Source organism: Tinamus guttatus, unplaced genomic scaffold (assembly GCF_059628265.1).
Source record: "Tinamus guttatus ecotype Peru unplaced genomic scaffold, ASM5962826v1 Tinamus_guttatus_pri_ptg000215l, whole genome shotgun sequence".
Taxonomy (NCBI): domain Eukaryota; kingdom Metazoa; phylum Chordata; class Aves; order Tinamiformes; family Tinamidae; genus Tinamus; species Tinamus guttatus.
The window spans coordinates 3,532,648-3,557,739 of NW_028288749.1; the positions used below are offsets into that span (position 1 = coordinate 3,532,648).

The 25,092-nt window shown below is 46.6% G+C and overlaps 2 protein-coding genes across 3 annotated transcripts; one reads left to right on the forward strand and one right to left on the reverse strand.

The window, feature by feature from the left end:
* Positions 1 to 294: 294 nt before the first annotated feature.
* NPHS2 (NPHS2 stomatin family member, podocin) lies at positions 295 to 5,985 on the reverse strand. 2 transcript variants are annotated; one of them, XM_010215961.2, is made up of 8 exons: positions 5,703 to 5,985; positions 5,019 to 5,122; positions 4,248 to 4,320; positions 3,904 to 3,986; positions 2,917 to 3,120; positions 2,176 to 2,231; positions 1,307 to 1,385; positions 295 to 593 (listed from the first exon to the last, which is right to left on the reverse strand). In XM_010215961.2, the coding sequence occupies exons 1-8, from the start codon at positions 5,959 to 5,961 to the stop codon at positions 315 to 317; spliced, it is 1,137 nt and encodes a 378-aa protein (XP_010214263.2). In that variant the 5' UTR covers positions 5,962 to 5,985; the 3' UTR covers positions 295 to 314. The 2 variants fall into 2 exon arrangements, with proteins under 2 accessions (XP_010214263.2, XP_088381025.1); XM_088524899.1 differs by having other exon boundaries at positions 295 to 469; positions 5,703 to 5,979.
* A 1,075-nt stretch (positions 5,986 to 7,060) lies between these two features.
* TDRD5 (tudor domain containing 5) lies at positions 7,061 to 24,723 on the forward strand. Its single transcript, XM_088524874.1, has 16 exons — positions 7,061 to 7,311; positions 8,178 to 8,582; positions 9,410 to 9,534; positions 9,970 to 10,053; positions 10,353 to 10,409; positions 10,919 to 11,072; positions 12,067 to 12,218; positions 14,030 to 14,250; positions 15,078 to 15,290; positions 15,836 to 15,902; positions 16,807 to 17,007; positions 18,279 to 18,440; positions 20,191 to 20,400; positions 21,087 to 21,236; positions 23,288 to 23,504; positions 24,275 to 24,723. Exons 1-16 carry the CDS (start codon positions 7,080 to 7,082, stop codon positions 24,469 to 24,471), a joined length of 2,847 nt encoding a protein of 948 aa, XP_088381000.1. The 5' UTR covers positions 7,061 to 7,079; the 3' UTR covers positions 24,472 to 24,723.
* The last annotated feature ends 369 nt before the right edge of the window (positions 24,724 to 25,092 follow it).

Consider the following 25,092-nt stretch of genomic DNA (forward strand, 5'->3'; position numbering starts at 1 on the left):
TCAGAACTTTTAAAAATACAGAGGCTACTCTGTAGGGGGTTGATGAGGAAAGACGGATCAGAAGCCGGGCTTAGGTATGTCTGGCCAGGAGGAAGGAAGGCTCCCCTCTTCCCTTGCCCCCTGCTCCTGCCCTCTGCTCCTGTGCTCCGGGTTTTTTCCTTTCCAAAACACGCAGAAACTTATTGCACGTACAACCCACTTTATGTTAGAGGCTACCTTTGCTCCTGCCTCTGTCCTGCATGCCGTGCTGGGCTGCAGAGCGGCCTTGCTCCTCGCTGGGCAAGTCTCCACCCTGACAACCTCCACGGACCCTCTCACAGCATGGGCGAGTCCTTCTTGTCTTTCAGGCTTTCCAGGAGGTTTCCGTTGTCTGGGAGGAGGCTGTTTGCTCCTAGGGGACTGCAGGTGCCCGGAGAGACCATGTTTGTGGTATCCAAAGGCAAGGGCAAGATGAAGGCAGTGGGTTTCTCTGCAGCAAGAGAATGCAGTGCATGAAGGTACCGGAGCTGAGCAGCAGCAGGGGCGCTGGATAGGATCTCAGCTGCCATTCGCAAGGACTCGGAAGCAGCCTTTTCCCCCTCGGCAGCAATCACCTACCAAGAGGGGAACACAGAGGCTGTCAGGGAGGCTGAGGGTATGGAAACATGGACTGTTCACTGCTGAGAAGAGGCCAGTGCAAATGCAACATTCCTGCTCTCTGAAGATCACAGCATATGTGAAATATGCTGATGCCCTGAAAATTCAGGAACTCGCATGCAGCTCATTTTTACTGAAGTCACAGTGCCTGAGCTGCCTATTAGGCCCATCCGTTGGGCTGACAGTTGGACAGACTCAGGCTGCAAAAGCTCAGGAAACGCAGCCCCCTCCAGGCTGGCTGGCAGTAGGGGATGCTGGATATGGATTTTATCCAGGCTGTTGAGAAGTTCAGTGCAAGTGATGAGGTTAGCATCAACAAGGTGAGGGGGGAGTGTGGCAGTGGGGAGAGTCCTGGCTATGGCCCTGGGGGAGAGCAAAGCTTTGGGGAGAACAGAGATTTCCACAAGCTCTGTGAGCTGGAGATAACCCCAGATTTCTGTGTCTTTCTGTTCTACTCCTGGGCCAGATGCCAGATCTGGGCTTTCCAGGCAGACTCCACTGGGTGGATCAGCCTCCTGTTGCAACTCCCCTTACAGCTCTTCGGCAGGAGTGAAAGGACACAGTTTTGCCCAGAGCCCTAATTTGACATATTCTGGGTACCTCTGCTGGAGGCAGGAGAGGAAAGAGGGCTGCTTTGCAAGGAGATGGGAGGTGTTCAGCGCTAGCATACCTGCACTTTGGCCCGTCTCTGAGCCTCTGCTTCCACAGCCAGCGACTGACAGACCTCAGCAGGCAGCTGCACATTGTTGCTGTGTGAGAAAGAGACAAGAATTAAGGGTGCTCCCCAGGCAGTACAGGCCAGGTGCTCTGACCGTGCAGCCAGCCTGCTTGGAGCTGGCTCATCAGTCAGGCTCTGTAAAGCTGGTAGCTGATGTCCTTTGTTCTGAACTCCATGGGTGCTTCTTTTCTTGCTTCAGCCTTCTGCTACTCACATTCTTTTTGTGTGCTTTTCTAATGAAACCAGGTGTTTGTGATTGCCTGACAGCAAGGGCAGGTCTCCTATTTGTGTCTTTGAGGCTTGAGGCCTATGCTCTTCTCTTATGAGACATCAGAGGCCACGCTCAAGACACCACCACAGGAATTTCCTTCTGTTCATTATTCATTGCTTAGACCCAGATTCACTCATCTCCCTCTTGCACAGCCCTCTGTGCGATGGGCCCTTCTCCGTGGGCTTCTGAGTCACAAGCCCTTCCCAGCCGGGGCCAAGACCCCAGGGCCTTGGATCCAGACCAGGAAACAGAGGGGTTAGTGTCTGTGTGACTCCAGGGCTACCACAAGTGGCTGCAACTCTGCCAGGAACAGGAGCAAAATGGCAATGAGATCCCCGCGGAGGATCCTGCCCTTGCTGCCCGTACAGGAGCAAGGGCTGTATTTGCATGTGAATGTTTTACCCTAAGCAAAGGCTGAAAGGGGCAGAGAAAAGCTGGTCGGGATAAGGTCAGAGGAAAAGCAGAAAAGGAAGCAGGTGGCAGTGACCACAGCAGGGTAGGCACTTGCAAAGAGCCAGGGAGGCCGCCTCTATTGGCACTTCCTACTTACATTTCTGTTCTTTCCACCTTGATCCCCCAGCAGCCTGTGACGGCATCCAAGGCCACCTGCAAAGAAGAGGATATTTTGCATAGGGAGAACATCAGCCTTTGCCCAGCCCCCTCATGAGGAAGCAGAGTGTGCAGGGACATTAATTAAAGGCAGTTAACAGCAGGGCTTTAGGGCAGCTTTGTTAGTTTGTGTGTGCTATTGTATGAGGCCTCTCAGAACTGAAATGGTTTCTTTCATTTCACTTTTGATTTGTGTTTTACAAAAGTTTTACAAAATATAACCTGTCCATACTGGTTTGAGTGTTGAACCAATTCACTTCCCTTGGAAAGTGAATTCATGACCAGCCTTGTATGCGTAGGTGTTGTGGCACCACAGAAATACTGCTGCAGCTCCCTTATACACAGGACTAATGGCAACTTGGCCAGGCTGCAGAATAAAATCCCTCTGAGAATCTTTTCTTTGGGCTAAGCACTGAAGAGGAGCTACTGCAGGGCACTCATTCAGCCAGTTTAAGGTGTTCCTTCCCTTCACATCATACCGTGCCCATTGCCTTGGATGGCCACACTGTAGATTCTTCCCCTAAAGAGTTTAAAATACATGTCCCATTTTCTGTGAAGGGCCGCATGTCATTGCGCCTGTACAAACCAACATATGTGATCTGGGGGTCTAACCACTTCCAGCCCCTCTCTGGAGCCTCAATTCCCCCCTTGCTCTGCCCATGCTCTCCCTGGGAGGAAGCACCTTTATCTCCTGGCCGATGCTCTTCCTGTCCAGCAGGAGTTCGGAGAAGGCTCGATGGGCAAGGAGGCGCTTCGTGGTGGTCTGCACCAGCAGCTGGATGGCCGTGGAGATGCTGCTCAAGGTGGTGAGGAGGAGAGAGGCGTTCTCCAGCCGGTAGTAGCACACAGCATCTATCTCCAAAGTAACCATGTCTTTGGTCACCACCTAGGCAGAAGGCAGTAGGGACATGGAGCTGGTTCTGACAACTCTAAGGTCACCAAAGCAGCAGGTGATTCCAAGACTGAGGAAGACTGGCTGAATGGTTAAGTCCTTGTGTTCCTAGCCCTTCGGGGAGCTGGTTCTCAGCTCTGGCACTGACTGACCTTGTCCTGTGTAACTGTGACTAGGGAAGCCACAGATTCCTGGATTAGCAGGGAAGATTCAGTAGCTCCCCCATGGAGGGACATCCTCGTAAGACCTTACAATCTGTTCCTGCCCCTCTTCAGTGCGGTGGGTAAAAAGCTGGTACTCTGCCTGCAGCCCAACCACCTCCCTTTGGCTGGATGGTATTATCAAAGCATTTCAACTTGAGCAGGACTAAAACCTGTGCTTTCACACTACAGAGAAACAGTGTTTGGTATATTTTGGCCTTCCATTTTCTGAGGCATTAGGGTAACCATGAGGGTTTTTATTTTCTCCCTTCAATCTTTTCTACCACGAAGGTAGAAATGTAAAATGAGGGAGACAGGGACTTCTCCTACGTTCACAGGGACCTGGAGTTGGGGCTTTGCGAGAAAGGCCTGGTTTGCAGTGAGGCCCCAAGAACTGGCAGTGCTGCACACTATCTTATGGCCAATGCATTGATGCTTTGTGACCTGGAACAAGAATGTGTTAATTACATGCTGCTTTCTTAGCATCAGGACTGACCTCGAGCCTACCAGGACCAGTCACAGGGAAGTGAAATGCTCAAAAGTCCCAAGAGTGAACGTACGGGCTGGGGAGCCATACCTGGTGGAAAGGGATCTCCAGGGTTTTGAGGCGGAGGTCCACCTTGTGATATGTGTCCAGACAGGGAAGGAAGAAGAAAAGGCCTGTGAGGTGGAGAGAGACAGACAGCTGGTGATCATCAGGACCACAGAAATTCCCTTTCCTGCTCTGGGGGACCAGGAGAGGGGTTGACAGGAAGAATTATAAAGGAATAGCAGTGCATGGGCGCAAAATCTGAGACTATGTCAGTATGGGAAAGCACATTAGAAACTGATGGCCTCATCATCTCCTGTCTGGCTGGGCCTGTTGGAGAGGTAAAAAGGTGAAAAGGAATGTGGAGAGAGGGAGCTGAGGGAACAACCTACCAGGCCCTCTGGCTCTGCCAGGAAGGAGATGCCCAAGCCGGAAAACGATGGCTCGCTCGTACTCCCGCACTACCTGTGGAGGGAAAGAGAAACGTGAGGCTGGAAGTTAAGGCTAGAACCAGAGGAAAGGGCTCCAGCCCAAGTTGCTGTGTGCTGGGGAACCTCTGCTCTGGGAAAGCCCTGCACAGCAGAGACAGTTTCTTGGAGAATGAGAATGTTGAACGTCCTGAGAAATGGGAACTGAAATGTGCCTTCTCTGAGCCATGCTATAAACTTCTGGAGACTATTTGGTAGAGGAAAAATAACCTGTGAACTGGCAAATCAATATTGTCTTAGACCAAATTTCCTACATTTACAGATCTCTCTTTTTTAAAAAACCTAAAAGTGGCTTACAAAATGGCTAAATCTATTTGTTCTGTTGCTGTAGTGCAGCCATGTCCTCACTAGAAAGACTGAAGGTTATGTTTAGAAGTGAACAGAAATGTCACACCCATCATTATTTTAAAAAGGAGGAACTGAAGCCCCTTCTGCTAACGTGGCAGTAGAAGTACTGCACAGGAAATGGTGGAATCCCTGTCCAGCCCTCCTGCTGCGGCAATATGTAGAAAAAAAGGACAAGATAAAATTAACAATGAATTGATGAAGTGCAAACAAGAGACCAACTAAGTTTTATCATGGTGTCCGCTGAATACTGAACCCACTGAATCAGTGGGTTACATCTGCTTCAGACACTAAATGCCAGACAGAGAGAGGTCCCGTGGCTATTCTCACCTTCATGCAGAACCACACAGAAATGGGGAATGTCATCACGATGAACAGGAAAGACAAGATGGTCAGAAGCCATTCACAGACACCCAGACCCGCAGACTTTACACCTAGCGAGAAACATGACCGTGTTAAGGAATGGTGACATGCTGAGACTTGCCTGCATATCTCGATCTCTGTACTGCCCTTTCTCTGGCCCTGGCTGAACCACTGGCTCTCACTGGACCTATGTTAAAGAACAACCTCTGCTCCACATGTCTAGGCAGTGCCAGGGCAGCCTGATATATTTTGTCTCTACTGGCAAAAATGGAGCTTGGGTCCCCATGCTTCTATGTATAACTCCTTTACCAGAGGCTTTAATTTGAAGTCCTGAGGCTGCTAAGTAGTATCAAAAGGCTTAGAAGGGGCAGCCAGCTGCCTGGGTTGGGATCCCAGGAGGTTCCTACCACCTATGGAAGGGCAAGCAGAAGGACATGAGAGCAGAACAGACGGAGCTGCAGAATGTCTTTTTTTAAGCTTGCCTCTTCGCTGCAGAGCACTGTCCTGCCCCTGCTGATTGCTGATCAACGGGGAGGGTTGGGGTCTTCCAAGAAAAACCTGTCAGTCCAGGATGGGTGCAAAGGTACTCACCATGTGGAAAGCAGTTCAAAAGCCCATTGCTTTTGCCCCCTCCCTTCCTTGAACCATTACCTTCCTCTTGCTGCTCACTGTCCAGCAATGCCATCGCCTCCATTTCTTCATCAGGTATCACTCCATCCACATCCACCACAGTGGATGTGTGCACCCTGCCATCCGTCCCCACGCTGCTCTGGGTCTCCTTTGCCTTCTCCTGCTTTACATCTCCCTTTCCCTTGCTGCTCTCCCTCTTCTCCCGTTTGCTCAGCAGAGCTGGGGGCTCCCTGCTCCTCCTGCGGGACACCCTGGAGGAGCTCCGAGATCTCTTATCCATCCTCACGTGGCTCTCCGAGCTGAGGAGCACACAGGTCTTCTGGCAGAGGGATGAATTTGTGCTTGAATTTATTGCTGCGGGCAGGAAAACTGGGCAGGGCAGGAGGTGACGGATGTGGGAGGCCCATTCCAAATTTACCACTGGCTACTCAGATGTAGTGGCTGGTGACGTGAGCAAGCTGCTCCCCAGCTTCTCCGCTCAGCTCGCACACAGCCAGCGGCAGGGGAAGGGAGGCTGGGTGCATCTGCATGGATGTTCTTCATCTATCTACCTGGCTTTGTGGAAAAAAAAAGAAAAAAAAAAAAAAAACACAGCCAAAAGCACTGAGGCAGCCGCGGCGGGGGGGGGGAAGGGGGGGACAGTCTTAGGAGGTGTTTTCTCCAAAGCTGCTGAAAAGCAACTTGTAGGTAACGGCCAGGCAGCTGACTTGGAGGGACTCAAAGGGTGGCAATGACCTGCCTGGGGGAGGACAGGTCACGGCATACATCATGGAGCAGGATGGGATCGAGCGTGGGAGCACCCATGTGCGGAGCAGCAGGAGGCATCAGCCTTGTTTTCTCCTTGTTTTCTCTTGCATTCCTGCTTTATTGGGACCTTAGGCACCAGGAATCGGGGCTCACTGAGGGAATTGGCAGCGTGCCCGTCATGTTCCACCGGGTTCTGACGCACAGCAGAGCGTGCGGGGGGTGGGGGTTAAGCAGGAATAAGGGATTTGAAGCAGGAACACGGCGTTTTCGACACGAACGAGCGCGCAGCGGCCGCCCCGCCCTGGCGCCTCGGCGAGGCGGAGCGCGCAGGCGCGGCCACGAGGCGGCGCGGGAGCCTCTGCGGCTGGGCGAGGGCCGCTGTGGGGGCAGTGGCCGGGTAACCCCATAACCAGGGAGCGGTTACGGGGCCTGGGGTGGGAAGCGGTGGCTCCGTGGTGGGGTCTGTGTGGGGGGCGCCAGGCAGCGGTTTTGGCGTGCGGGGATCCGTGCAGGGACGGGCGAGCACAGCCCGGGGGACGTGGGGTGCCGTGGCGGGGCTGGCGGCTCCCGCGGCGCAGGCGAGGGAAGGCGGGAGTGCCCCTGGCCGCCCGCGCATCCCCCGCTCGCTTCTCTTCACCCCTCAGCGCGGACATGTCGAGGCAGGCGCAGCTCATGGACGTGCTGAAAAAGGAGGTGAGGTCGCTGCTGATGGCCGCCAAGGAGGGACTCAGCCCGGTGCAGCTGGAGCAGGAGTACCGGGCCATGATCGGCAAGCCACTGCCCCTGGGCGAGTTGGGGTTCCTGTCCACCATGGAGCTGGTGGCAGCTATGCCTGAGGTGGTCACAGTGTGCCCCCATGGCAAAGACACCTTTATCCTCAAAGGTGAGGGCTGGTTTCTCCAGGGAGGTGTTTGGACTCCATTGTTGGCATGAAGTAAGGCTCCAGAAAGGGGAGCTACAGGTCATGTCTGTCTGATACTTTTTTTTTTTTTTTTTAAATATTCTTAAAGCTTTGTGTGTCACATCTTACCTTTGGTGATTTTTCTTCCCTGAAAAAAAAAAAAAAGATTTCTAGTTATTTCTCTCCATTTTGCATTCTGGGTTTAGCTGCCATTAACGTTGCTAAGGCTCAGAGCACAGCAGAAGCCAAAATCGGGAACGAGGCCTCTCAAAGAATCTATAAATGTTTCCCTTCCTGCCCCCTCGGCCTCTGTCAAAGAATCTCTCTTGGTTTCTTTGTCTTTGGGAAAGAGTTGTGGGTGCAAAGACTTGCTTGGAGAGGATGAAATGATGTTTTCATAGAGGTCTCCTGTAAAGTGAGAAGTTGCTTGAAAGCATGAGAGAGACTTGGGCTGCTCTCGGGAGAGACCTTGCCAGCTGGTTCTATTCTCTAGAGTAGCTTTTTTATTTAATTCTTTTTTTCTTTAAGGGTGTTTTGAAAAGGACTCTGAGTCCAGGAACAGCCTGGTCCTATTAAGTTATAGTGAAGCTTTAGCATGATTCTGTCTGAGGAGGGCAAGGAGCCATTTAGGGCTTTCCCAGCAAAACCTGCTGGTTGCCCCTTGTGATCCTGGATGGAGTGCTTATCCAGCGTTCCTACTTGGATCTGGGTTTGTAACAATGAGGATGGAAACTGGATGTTGCCTGTTAAATCCGATCCGGATCAGATGAAAAGAATGAAGAGTTGACTGTGTAGAATTTCTAGTGATTTACTGTTTCAGTGGTTCTAACGGTTTGCTTTCTGTCTAGCTGTTGCAGATGAGACCACCAAAGATATTGCCAAGCTGATATCCAAACAAAGGACGAGTGTGAAGGCCCGGAGTGCTGCACCAAGGGCCAATGGTTTCCATTGCTCCAGGAATCAGCAGAGGCTCCCTCGGCGGGGCAGGACTCCTCCTGTCCTGCCAGCAGCGGTGAAGAGCGAGCTGAAGGACCTGCTGAGTTCCTCCCCGGTTCTGCTCTCAGACTTCAATAAGGCCTTCTCCAGGCGCTTTGGCCGGGCATTCAAATACATGCAGTATGGGTTTTTTTCCATGCTTGAAGTGCTCAGGAGTGTGTCTGATATAATTGCAATCGAACAGTCAAGAGCAGGTTCTTTGCTGACCCTGAAGAAGAACTCCTCAACTGAAGAGCAGCAGGAAAAGGCACTGCAGGGTGAGGAACGTGCAGATTTCCAGGTTGACTGGAAATCCATGGTTCTCTTAAGTGCTATGCATGGCCAGTCAGCCCTGTTTCAGGTGCATATTGTTATGTTTTCACCTGCTGTGATAGTCCTGTTTCCTCTTAAGACTTGGCACAGCGGAGCTGTGGGATACTGCAGGATCAGCTGCATGTGCAGCCTATTGCAGGGGCGTCATCTTGATAGCAGAGAGTTTAACTGCAAGATTTCCCCCCATTTTAGATAGCAGGTGAAAGAGAGGTTGTTTAGCCTAGTCAGAACATGAGCTTTCTGAACACCTGTGTGGGACTGGAATTCTTAGTCATTCAAGGCAGTAGGGAACAAAACTAGGATTTCCTGAGTGCCTGTTCTACAGGTCACTAGAATCTATCAAATGCTACTTCTGAGGCAGAAAGCGTAGTAGTCTATGACCAAAAGTCACAACTATCATGTTCTACAAAGAAAAACAGAAGAGGCTGCAGGTATCCTCAGTGTTCCTGTGATAAATATGAGGGAGAGCAGAAAATCCCATGCAGTGCCTGTCGAATTCCTGACTTTTCTGGGGAAATTTCCTTTCAGCATCAGTTTGTCAATTCAATTGGCATGTTTTCAGGAGCAAGTTTTTGTTTTGAGTTAATACAGGATGGGATATGTCTCTAGTGAATGCTGATGCATGTAATAGCTATGAGTGCTGCAAGAGATCAGGAAAAGGGCACTGATGCCTTCATATTTAATTTTTAGATATTTTTCTCTTTCTGATTGATAAGTAGCACTGCATCAGTTTGCAAAAGAGTATCAACCCAAGTTACTGCCTTTTCTGCAGCTCCTGCAGTTGAGATACCTCCTCCAGAACTCAGCTGTGGCACAGAAAGCTTCCATCAGGCTACAGAAAAGAAGTCAGAACCAGAGGAATCACAAGCAGTGGATTGTGGTGATAAACTGAAACAAGTAAGTGGCTGAATGGAGGATCTGTAGCTCTTTCATGTTAGAATCCTGGGGGAAAGACTCTTACTGCTTTCACTTCTTTGGAGATGCATTGTGTTTTGGATGCACTACCTCTTCCAGAAATGTTAGTACTTGTTTTAGATGAGTCTGGCAGTGTCGAGGTTCATACCAGCCTGCTGTCATGCTCTGTATGGTGTCAAAACCTCAGTCTTTTTCTTTTCTCTGTTCTGTAGATCATCTTAACCTTGGGTAACTTCTGCTGTTCGTGCATGTTTCCTTTGTTAATGAATGTGTTTGTGTTGCTTCTTTCACAACTGATTTATCTGATTAACAGGAATTTTTGTGAGTCTTAGAATTCCTTCCACTCTCTTGCCTTGGTGTGATTCTGTTTTTTTTCTATTGTGTTGGTTGGTTGGTTTTGTTTTCTTTTCTTTATAGTTGGAGAAAGACTTTAAGATAATGCTGTATAAAAAAGGAGCTGGAGAGACAGTAAGCTTGGCCCTCAAGGAAAAAATTCGAACTGTAAGTATTGTTAGTTGAGCACATGCTTCTCTCTGCTGCTCACTGTTGTTTCCCTGGGTGTGGACGTGTGTCCTTGTCTGCATGGACTTGTCTCCATTCTAGTCTAATGCTCTTGGTAGTTATTAAAGCTCTGCAGCAGAGATGGGGTTGACATTGAGTGACATGACAAATAAGCATGCGTCCAGTTGTGATGTCCAGCTTTTACAAATATTAAGTATGTGTATAGTCTAGTGGTCGTGTGTGTGCACGTGTATCCGAGCCTGCAGCTGGCTGCCAGTGGTGTCTCCTTTCCTGTGTAGGTGGTAGCCAAGTATCCTGATGGTTTACTTGTTTCCAAGCTACATCGTGAGTTTGAGGTAAGTCTTACGGCTGGTATTAATATTTCTTTTCACTAAAATTAGAAGTAGATGATTGAGTCAAAGTTGAGAGGAGGAGCTTTCTTTTATTGCTACTTTGGTAATCCAATCTTAAAAATCCATCCCAATGGCCATCTAACCAAGTGATAGTTACTCAGTGAAGTCTCTCTGTCACCGTGGTTCTTTAGACTGGGACATTCCTTGAAGAGGGAAGAGAAACGGGCATACATTTTTTGATCCTGGCTGGGAGATGCTTAGAAGATGTTTGTGGGACTCAGCGTTTTCTCCTTAACATTTTGAGTATCCTCTGAAAGCTCAAAAACAACATTTCTTCTTTTTGGCCTTCTTGGAGGCTTCCCCAATGCTAGTGCTCCTCATAATCCCAAATCAATCAATAGTTAGAGATATGACAACCTATTGTTTGTTGCGAACCTTAATCCTTCTCAGTGTGTGGAATTCGGTTCCGGGCATTGTAAAAAGCATCTTGTTTGATTGTTTTCTGGCACTAGGCACATTTTAAAGAGAATCTCTCTGTGGGGAAGCTTGGCTTTGTGGATATGTTGGAGTTTGTGTGCAGCCTCCATGATGTCCTCCATGTTGAGCGCAGGGAAGATGAGCAAGACTGGCTGGTGTTTGACCTCAAATCCAGGTGCTTCACAGAGGGTAAGATGGCTGCTTACGTTACATTACTGTGCAAGGATCACCATGGTGCTGCTTTGGGGATGAGAAATCAAGAACAGAGATCTACAGGGGGTTTTGAGTTGCTCTCTCTGAAAGAGGAGCAGATACCAAAAGAGCTAGTGCACCAGTTTGAGTTAAGCTGAATAGTGCCTGAAACCTGAAGAATATTAACATGTTTATTTTCTAATGAAAAGTGGTAACTAGCTTCCTCAAGCTACATCAAAATAGTCTTGAGGGTCAGTTGTAATCAGGTCTGATTAAAGCAAGCAACCATGGCTTATATCTTCTTAGTCATGACTACCATGGTGTGTTGGTCTGCCTTTTGGTGCCCGAGATTATTTTCAGAGAAATATTTGCTTGCTTTTTACAAAGTGGAAGTAATGATTTTTTCAGTGAATGCCTTGGCTATGCTGTCTGTTCGAACTGTGGCATGGGGGTTTTCAGCAATAGCTACTGCATTCTCCCACAAGATGGGAATTTGCTTTGTGTTTATTTTCTGGATTCTGCATATGTGCAGGCATTTTTTTGAGCCTTGAGAAACGTTCCCATTGGTTTGATTTTGAAGACTGGAGTTTTAGCCAGTCTGTTGAACTGGATAAGAATTGAATGTGTTGCCGCTTCTGCTTTCGGTGTGTGAAGACAAATTGATTCTTTTTCTCAGTGCTTTGTAAGTGTCTGGAAGAGCTTTAACTGTCTTCTTTACTTAGGCCATCCTCTTGAAAGAAATGTGTGTAAGGGTAGAATAACTTGCTGAGTACACTGTGCTCTGACACTCCCTCAAAATCACCACTGTGCTCTTGGTTAAAGGTTTGGATTAAGTACATCAGCGTAAATGTTTTCTCTGCTGGATTTGTCCTCATTTGTGTTAGCTCTGCTTCTCACACACAAACACGCTTTGCTGCTGCTGGTTTTCAGATGTAGAAGGGAGCAGATCTGGGGCGAGCGGGAGCATCAGATTTTGACGTAGTGCTCTTAGTTCCACCAGATGAGCGGTCACCATGTGAGGGCTCCTGGTGTTGGTCACTGCCCCCTCCTGCTGACGACGTCTCCCAGGACTCCTTTCCCGGAAAGCCTGAGGATGTGGACCCGAAGCACAGCAACAAGTTCAACGTGGTCACAAAGTCACCAGTGAGTTTGCAAAGCAGCAGCTGATAATTAAGTTGCAAACAAAACAGTGTTGGCTGTTGAGTGTTTTCCACCCAAAAATGTGCATCTTTGGTCTGGAACGCGTAGGTAAGGAAAAGATTCCAGACGTTCTCCCTGACTTTTCTGTTTTGTTTGCTAATGATCTTGGAAGCCTGGCGTTAGGGGTTACATAAACATACCCTTCAGGGATTCATGCAGGCTGCCTCAGAAGTTCTGGTTTGATACGGTGAAGTCTCCAAGGAATTCCCCTATATTGGACAAAATGAGCATATGGGAAGGACAGAAAAGGGGATGCATGGTGCTGGTAACCCCAACCTCAAGTAAGTTTTTTCTTAGGTATTACAAAAAGAAACTGTTCGAAGCTCCTAGTAAGGTAAGTTTCAAAAGATGCTTGTGCAACTAATATTTCTCGTGAAAAATAATCTGTAAAGTTTGCCTTTTTTTAAAAAAGGCCCTAAAGGGAGTAAAGCTTGCTGGAGTGTGCCAGTTAGGCTATATAATGTAGACATTGATTGGATGGCCGTGAGGAAAAGGGAAGGAGGAGTTCCCTATGCTGTTAAAAGGTATTCAAGTATCCCATCGCAAGAGGCAAATGATGGAAGCGTTGGAATGGACAACTGAGGGGAAAAGGCTGAGTCAAAGATGCTCAAAGGACCCAGAGAAAGGGACTTGGAAGAAATCCATGAAAAAAAATCTTGCTGTTTCCCAGGCAAGAATTCCCTCAGTTTTTTTTGTAATGCAAAACATGAACTTATTATTTTTTTTTAATTCAGTGTTACTCAAAATATTTTGCGCACACACACATGAAAAATACTCAGGGGCTTTAGTCGTTGCTCAGGCTTGGAGAAGGAGAGACTGTTATCTGCTTGAAACACTGTGTGAAATAGCCGCCACTGTGAGGAGCCTTATTTGCAGCTGAAGTTTAGTGGTATGTGTGCTGGAAGGCAGATTTTGCATACATTCTTTAATGTATAATGCAACGGTAACTTGTAGTATGTTCGCTCTGGGCAAAAATTAAATCATTTTGACTTCTGATCTTTGGAGGAGTGCTGTTCACTGGCACGAAAGTAAGCTCTTGAGGCAGTGAAAGTAGCTAAGGTACTACCAAGGTTCTCCTCTACACTAGTTTAACCTTTTCAATATAAAACAGTTAAAGAACAGCACAAAAAAAATGTAAACTGTGCTAGCTGGCTTGTATGGGCAGCTTTGTGCAGGGTGAGAACAGGATTTGCAGATCTTGTTTGGTTTTGGTCCTAGAAAATATCTCTAATGATAGCCATTTGCTGAGTGTGAAAACAAGATGTTTTTGTTGCTTTTGAATCACTTTCAAATAGTGTTTTGCAGTTGCAATCATACATACTTTCATGGTCACAGATCTTATAAATAGCATCTTTTGAGTAAAATGCAACAGAAATAGAAATTTTTTTGAACAATAGCAGTTCAACTCAAAACATATTGTGTCTAAATTTGGAGCATGATTTTGATTCCTTCTCCTTTATTCCCTGCAGGGGTTATGAGCAAGGTGTTTTTATTCCACCACACTCTTTTCCTGGAGGGAGGGAAAGGGGAAGAAAGAGTAGGTGAAAATGAACACTCTTATCACAAGGAAGGTTTTAAATTGCACATTGCAAAGGTTTATATAACACAAGGTTTTTTGCACATTTTGGTGAAATTCTGAGATACTCAGTACCTCACAAGACCCTGGAAAGGGAGAACTAATATTTTTACCTTAACAGACCACTCACGCGCCTGGCAAAACATCCGAGTGCCACTTTTCTCTTATCCCTTTCTAGCCCCGAGCTTTGGAGTGTTCCCTGCTAGCCGTGGAGGTGACAACTTCAGAAATCCCCCCAGATGCTGTTCAAAGTGAGAGCCTTTGTCGCTTGCCACCGCTGGAGAGAAGCTGCTTGGTGGGAGTCTTTGTGGAGTTCATCATCTCTCCTAGCCAGTTCTACATCCAGGTCTGCAGCAGGGAGACATCTGATAAGCTGCAAGATCTGATGATTGAGATGAGGTGCGAACACTCTGTGTGGGTTTGGTGCTGCTGCCTGTCCCGTGTGTGCATGTGCTGAGAGGACGGGGCACCTAACCATGAGTTATGGTCACTGCTGTCTTGATAACTTGACAGAGATGTGTGCAGTGTACTCCTACATCCGTGCAGAACGCTTTCTTATTCCATTTAACTAGCAAAGCATTCCTTTGTCACGCCTGTATTTGGCCGCAGAACCGTGTCGGTGACCCTGGCAGGTGCCGTCATATGTTTGGGATTCGATTCCACCGCAACAGTGCTACAATTGCTTCTAAATTCTGTGCTAAAGCAGATGTTTGATGCTCATAGGGCACATTAAGCGTGGTTGCAGACTCTGCAGACAAGTACTGTGGATGTAACTCATCTTAATATGAGTTAAGAAACTCGTGAAGCATCCAAGAGAGTGGTTCCAGGGCATTCATGTTTTGTTTTGCAGAAGGAATTGAAAAACAAATGGCAGAGACTGAAAAGTAATCTGGTCCTGATCTCTGGACCTGAATGACTGTTTTAACAGCTGTTCTTGTCTTGTTAATTCCCTTACCGTTGACCCCCAAGAGGAACATTCAAATGTTAATGTTTAGACTTGCATTTCTTTGTCATTTCGGTATATATTCACCAGAGTTTTGTCTCCCGTATGTTTCCCTGCATGGACTTTCCGACCACTTGCATTGACTTTTTTTAAGGCTGAATGCCTGAAAATTCATGTAATGGGTCCTTTAAGCAATCAGGGTGTTTCTGGAAATCCTGCGTGTTTCTTGCTGCCCTTTTCCTGCCTCCTACCAAGCTCAGGCCTTCCCTGTGGTGTTTTGCAGACGCTGTTACTCAAATAAAATGATTTCTGATCGTTACGTCATGCCCGAGTCCTCGGTGCAGCCTGGGCAGCTTTGCTGTGTCATGATATCCGAGGACAAATGGTGGTACCGGGTTATCATCCACCGTGTGCTCAGTGAGCATGACGTGGAGGTTTTCTATGCGGATTTTGGAAACCTGGGCACTGTTCCAAGGTCTTGCCTGAGATTCCTCAAGTAAGTAACACAGGGGTGACCTTGGGCTAAATCTTTCTGCATTTCTGCCTTTATTCCTCGGCTTTGCCTCTTGTTACTTTCAGTCATTTTGGGGCACGTGTCTGATCTTTCTTCATGGGTTTCGTGACCCTGTGTAAACATCCTTGTGACTGGGTGTCAGTCTGAGCATTTGCAGCAACGTTCTGCTTTGCGGCCCAGTGTTTTTGCTCTCTTTTGCCTCTCTTCGTGCATGGCTGTTGGCTTTCCTTGGCTCAACAGTCGTTTCTCTCAGTCTATAACTTGGTCATCATAAGAGATTAGGCTTTGGGTAAAGGAAAGCATAAGGGACTGGATACAGCTGTTTTCTTCTGCCGTGCCCTTTGTATCTCTGCATATAAAGTGTGTTCCAAAGCAGTTTATCAATTTTATTCATAAGTGCAAAATCCCCTTAAGAGCAAAGGTAGCTGTTGGATTTTAAAACCCAGAAGAGGAGGAAGTTGAAGCTCTTGCAGCTGTTCTCACTTGGTGGTTTGCAGTGATAGTGATGCCTTTGTTTCCCATTTTAGGTGGTGCTACTTGAAGCTCCCTGCTCAGGCAATCCCGTGTTCCTTGGCATGGGTGAAACCTGTGGAGGTTGGTGTTCAGGTTTGCTTTTGTTTACTGGCATTTGTGGAACTGCCAAGTGGTATTTGGCTTTCTGTCTTGATACTGGCAAGCATTTAGATCAGTGTCGGTGTCACTCATTTGTAGCAGAATCCCTCCCATGTTTAGCAGAATGTGACTGAGTGTATCTGTCTCTTACACTGTGGAAAGCTGATTGCTTGTTATCTTCATTAGGTTCAGAGTATTCTTGCTTACCTGGCTTTAGAAACAAATGGCTATCGTTAAGGAAATGAGTTGTTTCTTTCCCAGTAGCTCCCCATGGTCCTTCTGAAGCTTTGGTAGCTCCAGCACGCGTTCCTCTGGTTTTAACGTTTCCTCTATGACTGTGCTTCAAGTCAGTTACTTTTAGATTTACTCTGGTGCAGTCAGTGTAGCTAAAGAGTTACAGAGCTTGGCCTGTGCTGAGAAATCTTTTGTTCAAAAAGCCTGAGAACACAGACTTGAAAGGCAAGCATGCAAGCAGACTTGCTACAAGTAATAACTGAAGTCCTTCTCAGTTCTTTCCGATGTTTTTAGGGGATTAACAATTCCCATTTTTCTTTGCTCTGAGGCTTAGCAGCATCTTTAAAAGCTTGTGAGACTTTGCAAGTTTTGTAATCACGTGATTCCCCAAACTGTGACTCTTTAAAGCCCAGTATTTTAGAGAGCAAGTGCCATTGTGCCACGTTCGGAAATAGGTAATGAAAGGAATCCCCGGTGATAAGTTGCATTGCAAACTTTTTGGTCAGTGTTGGGAAACTTGTCCGACTCTTCTGTTACTGCCCTAAGCCTGACTTAGCCTAATTGCCTTTTTGACAAGTGCACACAGGGGAAGGTTTCGGGCAATTGTTGCTGGCTTGTTCAGAGTAACTTCTCACCCTTGTGTTTCCTGGAGGGTACGTGGACTGATGCAGCAACCCTCCAATTCCGGAGGCTGTGTGGCTCGAAGCTGCTTGTGGGAATCGTGGATGAATATGTGGATGACATTTTGCATCTCTTCCTGTGTGACACATCCTCTGAGGGAGATATCTACTTCCACAGTGTCTTGAAGAGTGAAGGACATGCAGAGATCTGCAGAGAAAACATCCCTTCCCAGGTCAGGAGAGGCAGCAAAAGGGTGACTTGGGTATCTGTAAGGGGCCACTCTTTTCTTTGAAGCAAGCAGCTCTGCGATGAGCAAAACTGGGAACCTGTAACTGAGCATCTTGTGTCTGCATCCCATAGTGTCTTAACGAATTATAATTAGAGTTGGAAAACTCTTTTAAGTTGATGAGTTTGCAGATTCATCTGGAATCTCTTTATGTCATTTATAAATAATGCAGAACTATAGAATAGCCGCAGATGTTGTGAGCATCAGGCCAAACTGAGATGTTAAGAGACGTGTTAGATTCTTGTCCACCCATTGCCAATGTCAGCTAGTTTTGCCTGTTTTAATTTGAGGCTCCTGATTCGTCCAAACATCTTAGTTGCTTAATGACTCTGGTCCATCTCTGACTTTATTTGAATGTCTCAGCTCAGTTTGAGTAAGAACTGTATGGATAATGAGAACTATGAGAAAGATAACTGCCATGGTTTTATAACTCGTCAGAAACACAGGCTTTACAGCCCAGAGTGCTTGTCTCTGTTTTAATCAGCATTTTGCAAAATGAGTGTTTTAGCAGGATTATATCCTCTGATTGTGCTTTGTGTGGGAATATCCAGTTTTGTAGGGAGGGGTACATTGCTGAATCATAGAATAGAATCATTGAATGCTCAAGGTTGGAAGGGACCTCTAGAGGTCATCTAGTCCAACCCCCCTGCACACGCAGGGTCACCTAGAGCACGTGGCACAGGACTGGGTCCAAGCGGGTTTTGAAGATCTCCAGAGTAGGAGACTCCACAACCTCTCTGGGCAGCCTGTTCCAGTGCTCTGTCACCCTCACTGTCAAGAAATATTTCCTTAAGTTCCTGTGGAACTTTTGGTGCTTCAGTTTGTGGCCATTACATCTAGTTCTGTCAGTGGCCACCACTGAAAAGAGACCAGCCCCATCCTCCTCACTGCCTCCCTTGAGGTCCTTATAGATACTGCCCAGGTCCCCTCTCAGCCTTCTCTTCTCCAGGCTGAACAGGCCCAGCTCCCTCAGCCTCTCCTCATAGGGCAGATGTCCCTGAATAATTTCGTTGTTGAAGGGAAGCAAATTGATCTTTGCAGTAATACAATTTCAGTGAGAATTTGGAGCTACCTTGAGGGTGGTATGCTGCTGCTTAAAATGCTTAGAAAATTGCTAATTTTTTTCCTTTTATGGTTATTTTAAAATGTCTTATTGATTTAACTGTTCTGTGATTATTTATTTATTTTTCTTGTTGATTTATTTTATTCGTTACTAGGGGTTCCAGGAACTAAATCCATTGGCCTTGTACGTCCAGCCCGGTGCAAAGCAGGAGAATGCTGATGTGGTGGAGCCTGACCTTCCCTTGCAGCAGGAACCTCTAGGTGCAAAGAAGGGAATAGCAAGTTCAAGACTCGATGAGGGTGAACTGTGTGACCAGGTGGGCATTTGGCTGTGCTGTAGCTGTGGTCCAGTGAAATCAGCACCAAGTTTGGTGTCATACATGTTATTCTAGTTCCTTGCAGTGGAGGGTGTTTATTTATTTATTTATTTTACTGTTATTATTTTTAACAATGACAAGCAGGACTGTAATATAAAAATGATTACAGGAGGAACATGGATACCTCTCCAGATGCTTGACCTCAGATCCTTTTACCCTCTGTCAGCTCACTGAATTCCTCTGGCCTCAATCTGTCAGCATATCTTGACAGCTCTCATATGCACTTTCATTTTTCAGGGAGAATGGACTCTCTTAGGAACCCAGAGCAGTGCCTGATTCTTGTGATCACCTTGACTTAACACATTTCCCTTTTGCACCTTCTGTAGCTGGAAAGTGGTGCATCTTCCCTACATTCCCATTTGGCAAAGGCAGCATAATAATTAAGGGTGCCATTCCAGCATCAGAAATAAAACAGAGCTTTGGATATTTTTTGCATTAGGGATCTTGCTGATGAGCACAGTTAAGCTGGGAGTAAAACACAGGTCTTGAGTCCAACCTAATGTGCTGCCATTAGAAACACCAGCAATAATTCTTCACCAGTGTGTTCTCTGCTTTCCTGTACTACTTGTAGCGTTTTCATGGCACTCATTAAAACAGAGGCCCAAGCACCTTTCAGGAAGGTATCAGTTGTTGAAGTGTACAGCAGTGTCTCTTGCAGGAGTGTTTCCCCTTGTCTTTTTTCAGAGCATAAAACTGAAGTTAGCACAAAAGCTAGTGGGATGTTAGGAATTCTTCAAGATCTCATTTTGTCTAGGTTTTGTTTTAGCAGTCTGAATTTTTGTGATAGAGAATCAAACATAAGCTGTTTATCTTGGGTATTAATGGCCCCGTCCTCCTGAAGATTAACATATCACCTGAACTGAAGGTCTTGAATCAACATCTTAGTTTTTGTATTGGGAAGAAATTGATGTGTAATCTTGCACTTAAGTGTGTGACCAAGACTTTACAAATCTTGGTTTGATTCTTGGCCTTCTGATAGGTGATTCAGATGACCTTAGAGGGATCATTTAATTTTCCTAAGCCTTGGTTACTCAACTGTAAAAAGAAGAGAATAATACACCTTGTGTCTTAAAACTATTTTTTTGTAGGAAGGGACTTTTCACATTAATATATGTATATATTGCCTTAAAAATGAGATGCCCATCTTCCTGGAACCTGTGGATGTAATATTTGAAGTGGAATGTGATTCAATGCTTTCAAGTGTCCCAAATTATATTTCAGTACCTAGGCTGTTGCAGCTAATTGCTTTGCTGACTACAGTGAGTATTTAATGGGTGTTCGTTGATTAATTTGGTATTAAAAATATACCAGAGTACCATAAATACTGGTAAATGAAAGTGAGGACCAGGAGGTTATAAAATCTAAGAAATGAAGCTTAGCTTATTGGCAAAAAGAAGCAACCTTCATGAGATGTCCGAGTCAAACGTTTTATATCTAAGCTGGAATTTCTTACCTGGAGGCAAAGTTGCAGCGGTTCTGAGCATGGATCTGCAGTGGTTTATCTTTGTGACTAACTCTAGCAAACTGGCAGAGCCACTTTTGTGGCACAGAGGAGAGGAAACTTATTTAGAGCGTGGAAATCCAGGTGTGGTAGGTAGACTTCTAGTCTGCCCTTCAGTTAAATGGCTCTGAACTTGTCCTTTACTCCAGAGATTTACTAAGTTTCTTTTTCCTTGGGCAAACTTTCCAGGATGAGGCAAGCCTTTCTCTAGGGATGCCATACCTAGAGCCGGTCTACATGGCCTCGGATTTCTGGGACAAGAACAAGCTCCCTCTGCAAACTGTTGAGAAGGACACCCGTGTCAGTGGTGGCACCACGGGGTTGGATGCTGAGGCATTTTCCATCCAGTCCGTCAGTGATGAAGGAAAAAGAGAGAAGCAGCAAGAGCCACTGCAACAGGTTAGGTTTGAGTAATGCCCTTGGAGAAATTATCCTGGAGTTTTAAACATCGTTTGCTTGAGCTTCTCTTGACTTCGTACTTTGATTTAATGGAAAGGTCTGGGAAGTCTGATTCCAAATGGTTTGAACTGAAATGTGTCTAATGTGACACTTGCTATTGCTGAACTAGCATGTCCTGGTAACTGTTCTTAAGCAGTGGGGAAACTCTGTGTTGCCAAATTTAATTTCCCTCATCAGGGTTAACAACTTGTTACCTTTTTTGCCCACTCTCCTTAACTATAGGATGGTTGGGCATTCTGCTAGATGGGGGTGCTTCCACATGGTGAAGTCTTGCAGCCTTTTTTTTCTGAAGGCTGCAATAACAGTGAAATTCAACATTTGGAAAATGAAATTTTATTCACTAGATATAAGTTTTACTGTGGAGGTAAGAAGTTAGTGACAGCTAGTTTCTCGTTGAGATTATTTTGATTCCTTCTGCTTTTTGTCTTCTCCAGATTGCCAGAGCTTCTCCAAAAAGATATGTTACAATGTTTCTTAGGAGAAGAGGGAATTCCTCTCTCCTGTCAGTTAATCTGTCTGGGTGAGGTCTCACTGCTCTATAATCTGTGCTCTAGTAGATTGGCTACAGTGCCTTCCACTTCTACCCTCATCAGCTGAGCCTTTTCTTGCTTTGTGAATCTCCTTAGGAATGGCACTTTTCAGTTGACAGAGAGGTGTGGGATGACACGTGGCCTCTTCTGGATCAGGTAGATGTCCCGAAAACAACAGATAAAGAACCTGAATTTGCAAAGGAGCATACAAATGAAAACACCCCAGAGTTTATGGCAATGGTTAAGGTAAGGACATTTTTTTCTTGGCTAATGCTGTTGAGACCTCTGTTTTACTCAAAAAGGGGGACGAACCTCTCAAAAAGGGGGATGAAACAACCACTGAGCTGAATTTTTTTGGTGCTGTTGATAGTATGCTGGTGTATGTTCCACCACCGCTACTCCACAAGGTATTGCAGAAACAAGTGATGGTTTCAGCACTTCTTACATCAAATCTGACCCTCACCCCCTTCTTTTCCTCCATGCAATGGACTGGAGGCAGCTGCTTGTAACGCGGCAGCGCGGGACTGCTGGGGCTAGGGCAGGGAGTTGCAGAGCAACGTGCAGAGCGTGTGCGCAAAGCTGTGGATGGTTAGAGCTCCTTACGTGTCCCTGCATTGCGTTCGTAGAGACAAAGCACTTCCAGAAGGATGAGGGGAAGGGTGACTTTGAAATAGGCTGGGGCAGACCCAGAAAAAATGGTGGGTCTAGGGCATGTTGCCTGGAGGGGGTGGAGAGGAAGCAGGCTAAGAAGAGTGATCTGAAAGAAGAGGAATTACGTGACAGCAGGTGTGAGGAGCGAGGAAGAGGAGATGGAGGCAGATGGGTAGCTTGCCAGGGGTGCCTCAAACACTCCCCTGCAAGCGTTAAGCCCTGTGGGTTTAGAAGCACAGGAATTCCTAACATCTTTAGAAGTGACAAGCCTTTCTGTTAAGGAAAGCCCTGTGGTATGTGAGAGGAGTGGGGGAATCCTGCTTGTGGCCACTGGGGAGAAAGTGCTCCACCCAGCTAGCTACTGAGACAGGAGGGTTTCCTTTCTCTGCTACCTGCTCATCTTTTGGCCTGAGTGGATCTTTGTAGCACCTGAATCTACAAGCAGCGTCACAGGAAGGTGTTGGTGTCCCCCTAAATGCATTGGGATGAAGAGCAGATGTTGCCTGACATGTTTCCTGCCCTTCGCAGTACTCTCTAGGGTATCCTCTCTCATTTGTTCCTTCTCTAAATTGAACAGCCTCTGTCTTTTTTGAATTATTTCCATCCCAGCTTTTTCCGATGCTCGCAGAGGTTTTCACTGCCCACCCTTGCTTCCTCTCCGTTCCTGTTTTGCCCTCAAGGGTCAGGGACGAAACTGTCCCCCAGGTAGGACAGCATGGGTGGCAAGAGAGGAGACTTATTGTCTGTCAGCTCTGTTTGCTCTTGTCCTAACACTCTTTTTCTCTTTTACTGTGTGTTAGGCAGAGGGTTTCTGTAGGCTGGTGGTGTCAAGGTGAGCAGCCAGTTAATTGGACTGTGACACCTCAGTCACTCAAATTATTCTGTCTTGGTGTCTTGTCAGCACCGAAGTTCTGCCCAGCCATCTCGTCCCTGCTTCAGGAGCTCCTCATGGTCCTAGTGCTGTGCCCAGGTTAAATTACTTGAATTGACTTCTGAAAAAACTGAAGTGTTTTATTCTGGGCTCGTTAGTGCTCTGAGCACTCTCACCGCTCAGCAGTGAGAGGGGTGCATGCGGACAGCGATTCCCCCTCTCCTAAAAATGGGAGGTTTCTCTCTCCCTTGGCAACAGAAAAAGCCTAGAAGCAGCCACAGAGTTTTTGGCCAGCTGTGGTTGGACCAAGTGAATTGCACAGCTGGTGACCTGTTGTCATTTCCCTGTTTCTCCCCTCCATGCTGAATTAATAAATACATGCATGGCCTAGACATGGGTGCTCATCTCTGAAACTGAAGTTTAATTTGTTTTCTTAATCAAAAGCGTAGAGGGACTTCCTCAGACCTGCAGAAACTCCCTCCGTCGCTGCCGTTGCTCGCTCTGTGTGGGGCTGCTGAGAGACGAGCCAGCTGCTAGTGCTTTGCTAAGAGATGGCACCTTGTAATAACCTGTCAGCCTTTCAGCTTGCTCTGCAGCAAGAGCTGCCCTTTGGCAAGGTTGTGAGTAGCTGGTATTTAAAAAAAAAAAAAAAAAATACAGTTACTGACATTCCGGTCTTGCTTGGACTCTGAAAGATAACAAAGATCAGAGCAGCTAATGAACTGAGTATGCACTAATCACACGTCTTCTGAGTGTTTTTTATATACATTTGCAGACACCACATTCTCTTGGAGAGTCCTCCAAGTCTGCTGTCTTATCCAAGTCACTGGAAGACTTTTACATCTCCCTCATATACGCCAGCCAGCCAGCAGAAACAAGCCAAGAAGACCCTGATCAGACAGAAAGATGTTCTAACAAGGCCCGACTTTTTGAAGCTGTACCTGCCTCTGTTTTGCTTCTGGCAACACCATTTATCTTGGACCAGTGTAAGAGTATGGATAGATTTGTTAGTAGAGTTGAACACGGAGGAAAGCTGGGCAGTCTGCTCTTGTGTTAGTGGTCTGGCAGTCAGTGTTGGCTGCTTTGCTAGAACAGATGGAAAAGTTGGGGTTTCTGTGGGGTGGAGATGCAGCAAAATGGATTTCTAAATGTCTAACAGGGACAATGAATAGGGAGTTATTTCTCTCTGATTTTTTTTCAGCCTTTTCCAGACTTTCTGCTATTTTCCTGCTGCTATTTCTCATGCAGGTGTCTGTCTCTCCCTCTTAGCATGTGTTCACTTCACTCTGAGAATCTCTGAGCAAGAAAAGTTTTTTCTTTTGTCTCTATTTCTTTGGTTTTTAACCTAATAAGACCACCCGAGTGAGTCTTTATCTTTCCATTGTCTAAATCATGAATGAATTTACAAGATATTGGGAAAATTGCCCAGTTTACAAGCCATATTAAGTGACTTGCCCATAGTAGTGCCGATGTTAGTGCCTTGGAACAGAGTGGTCTTCTGTCTCTGAAAGGGAGGCTCAGTCCTCAGGATAGAGTGACCTATCTCACACCCACTTTACCTTTTTTGAGGAAATGGGAGTGAGCATTAGGAGGTGAGCGAGAGAGGCTCCTGGATTACCCTGTGCCAGCGTTGGCTGGGTAGGTTAGTCCTCATACACCGCTTGGAAAGGTCCAGGCAAAAGCGATTTATTTATTTGGTCTAAACTAACACTATTGGAGCTGCCCTGTAGATACCATCTTGCTTGTTTTCTTCCTCATGCAGATAAAGTGAAGAACAAAGAGCTCCCTGAGACGGATGCAGTCGTCCTTGGCACTGCCAGTAGACTGGCTGACCAGGAGGCCCATCAGAAGCTCTATGTTCCTCCTACCGCACCCTCTGCAACACTGGGAGCTGCTGCACGCCTGGCTGCTTCCAGTGGTCTCTTCCAGTGGTTTCCAAGCCTGAGAAAGGAGGCGTGAAGAGAGGGAAGAAGTTGTAGCTAAAGCAGCTGCCGAGGAAGGAACGTTGTCTGGAGCAGCAAGGGCTCTCTGCCCTGTTTCTTCCTTGGTCCAGAAGCATTTCATCCCTGGATCTTGGCATCTGGCATCTTTGCTGATATGCCCAATATATGTGTTAAATGTAACATTCACTTTTAGGAAAATAGGCTATGTTCTTGTTGTACTGCTGTTGTACTGATTTATTCCTCTTTAATGTTTTGAGAGCACATCTGAGAGTCATATTTTGTTGCACTCTCTAAGGCTGAGAGAGAAAAACTCTTAAACACTCTGAAGTGCAGCTTTGACTGTGACTGGGGGTAGGGGTGCGTAGTCAGGACTTCTCTCAGTTATATCCTAGTTTAGGTCTCCACCTTTCTGAATTCTGCTAATCTGAAGGAGAAAAAAAAGGAATTACCTACTTATCTACCCCAAGAAAAAGACACTTAGATTTGTTGATGAGTTAGGATGCAGTACCTATAAAGCCCCAGGAATCCCATTTTACATGTTCTGAAGCTCAGTGTGTTGACCGTGTTCTGCCATGACTGCTTTCAGACAGGCATATGAAACAATGACCTTTCCATGGTTTTCAATAACTTCAGCAGA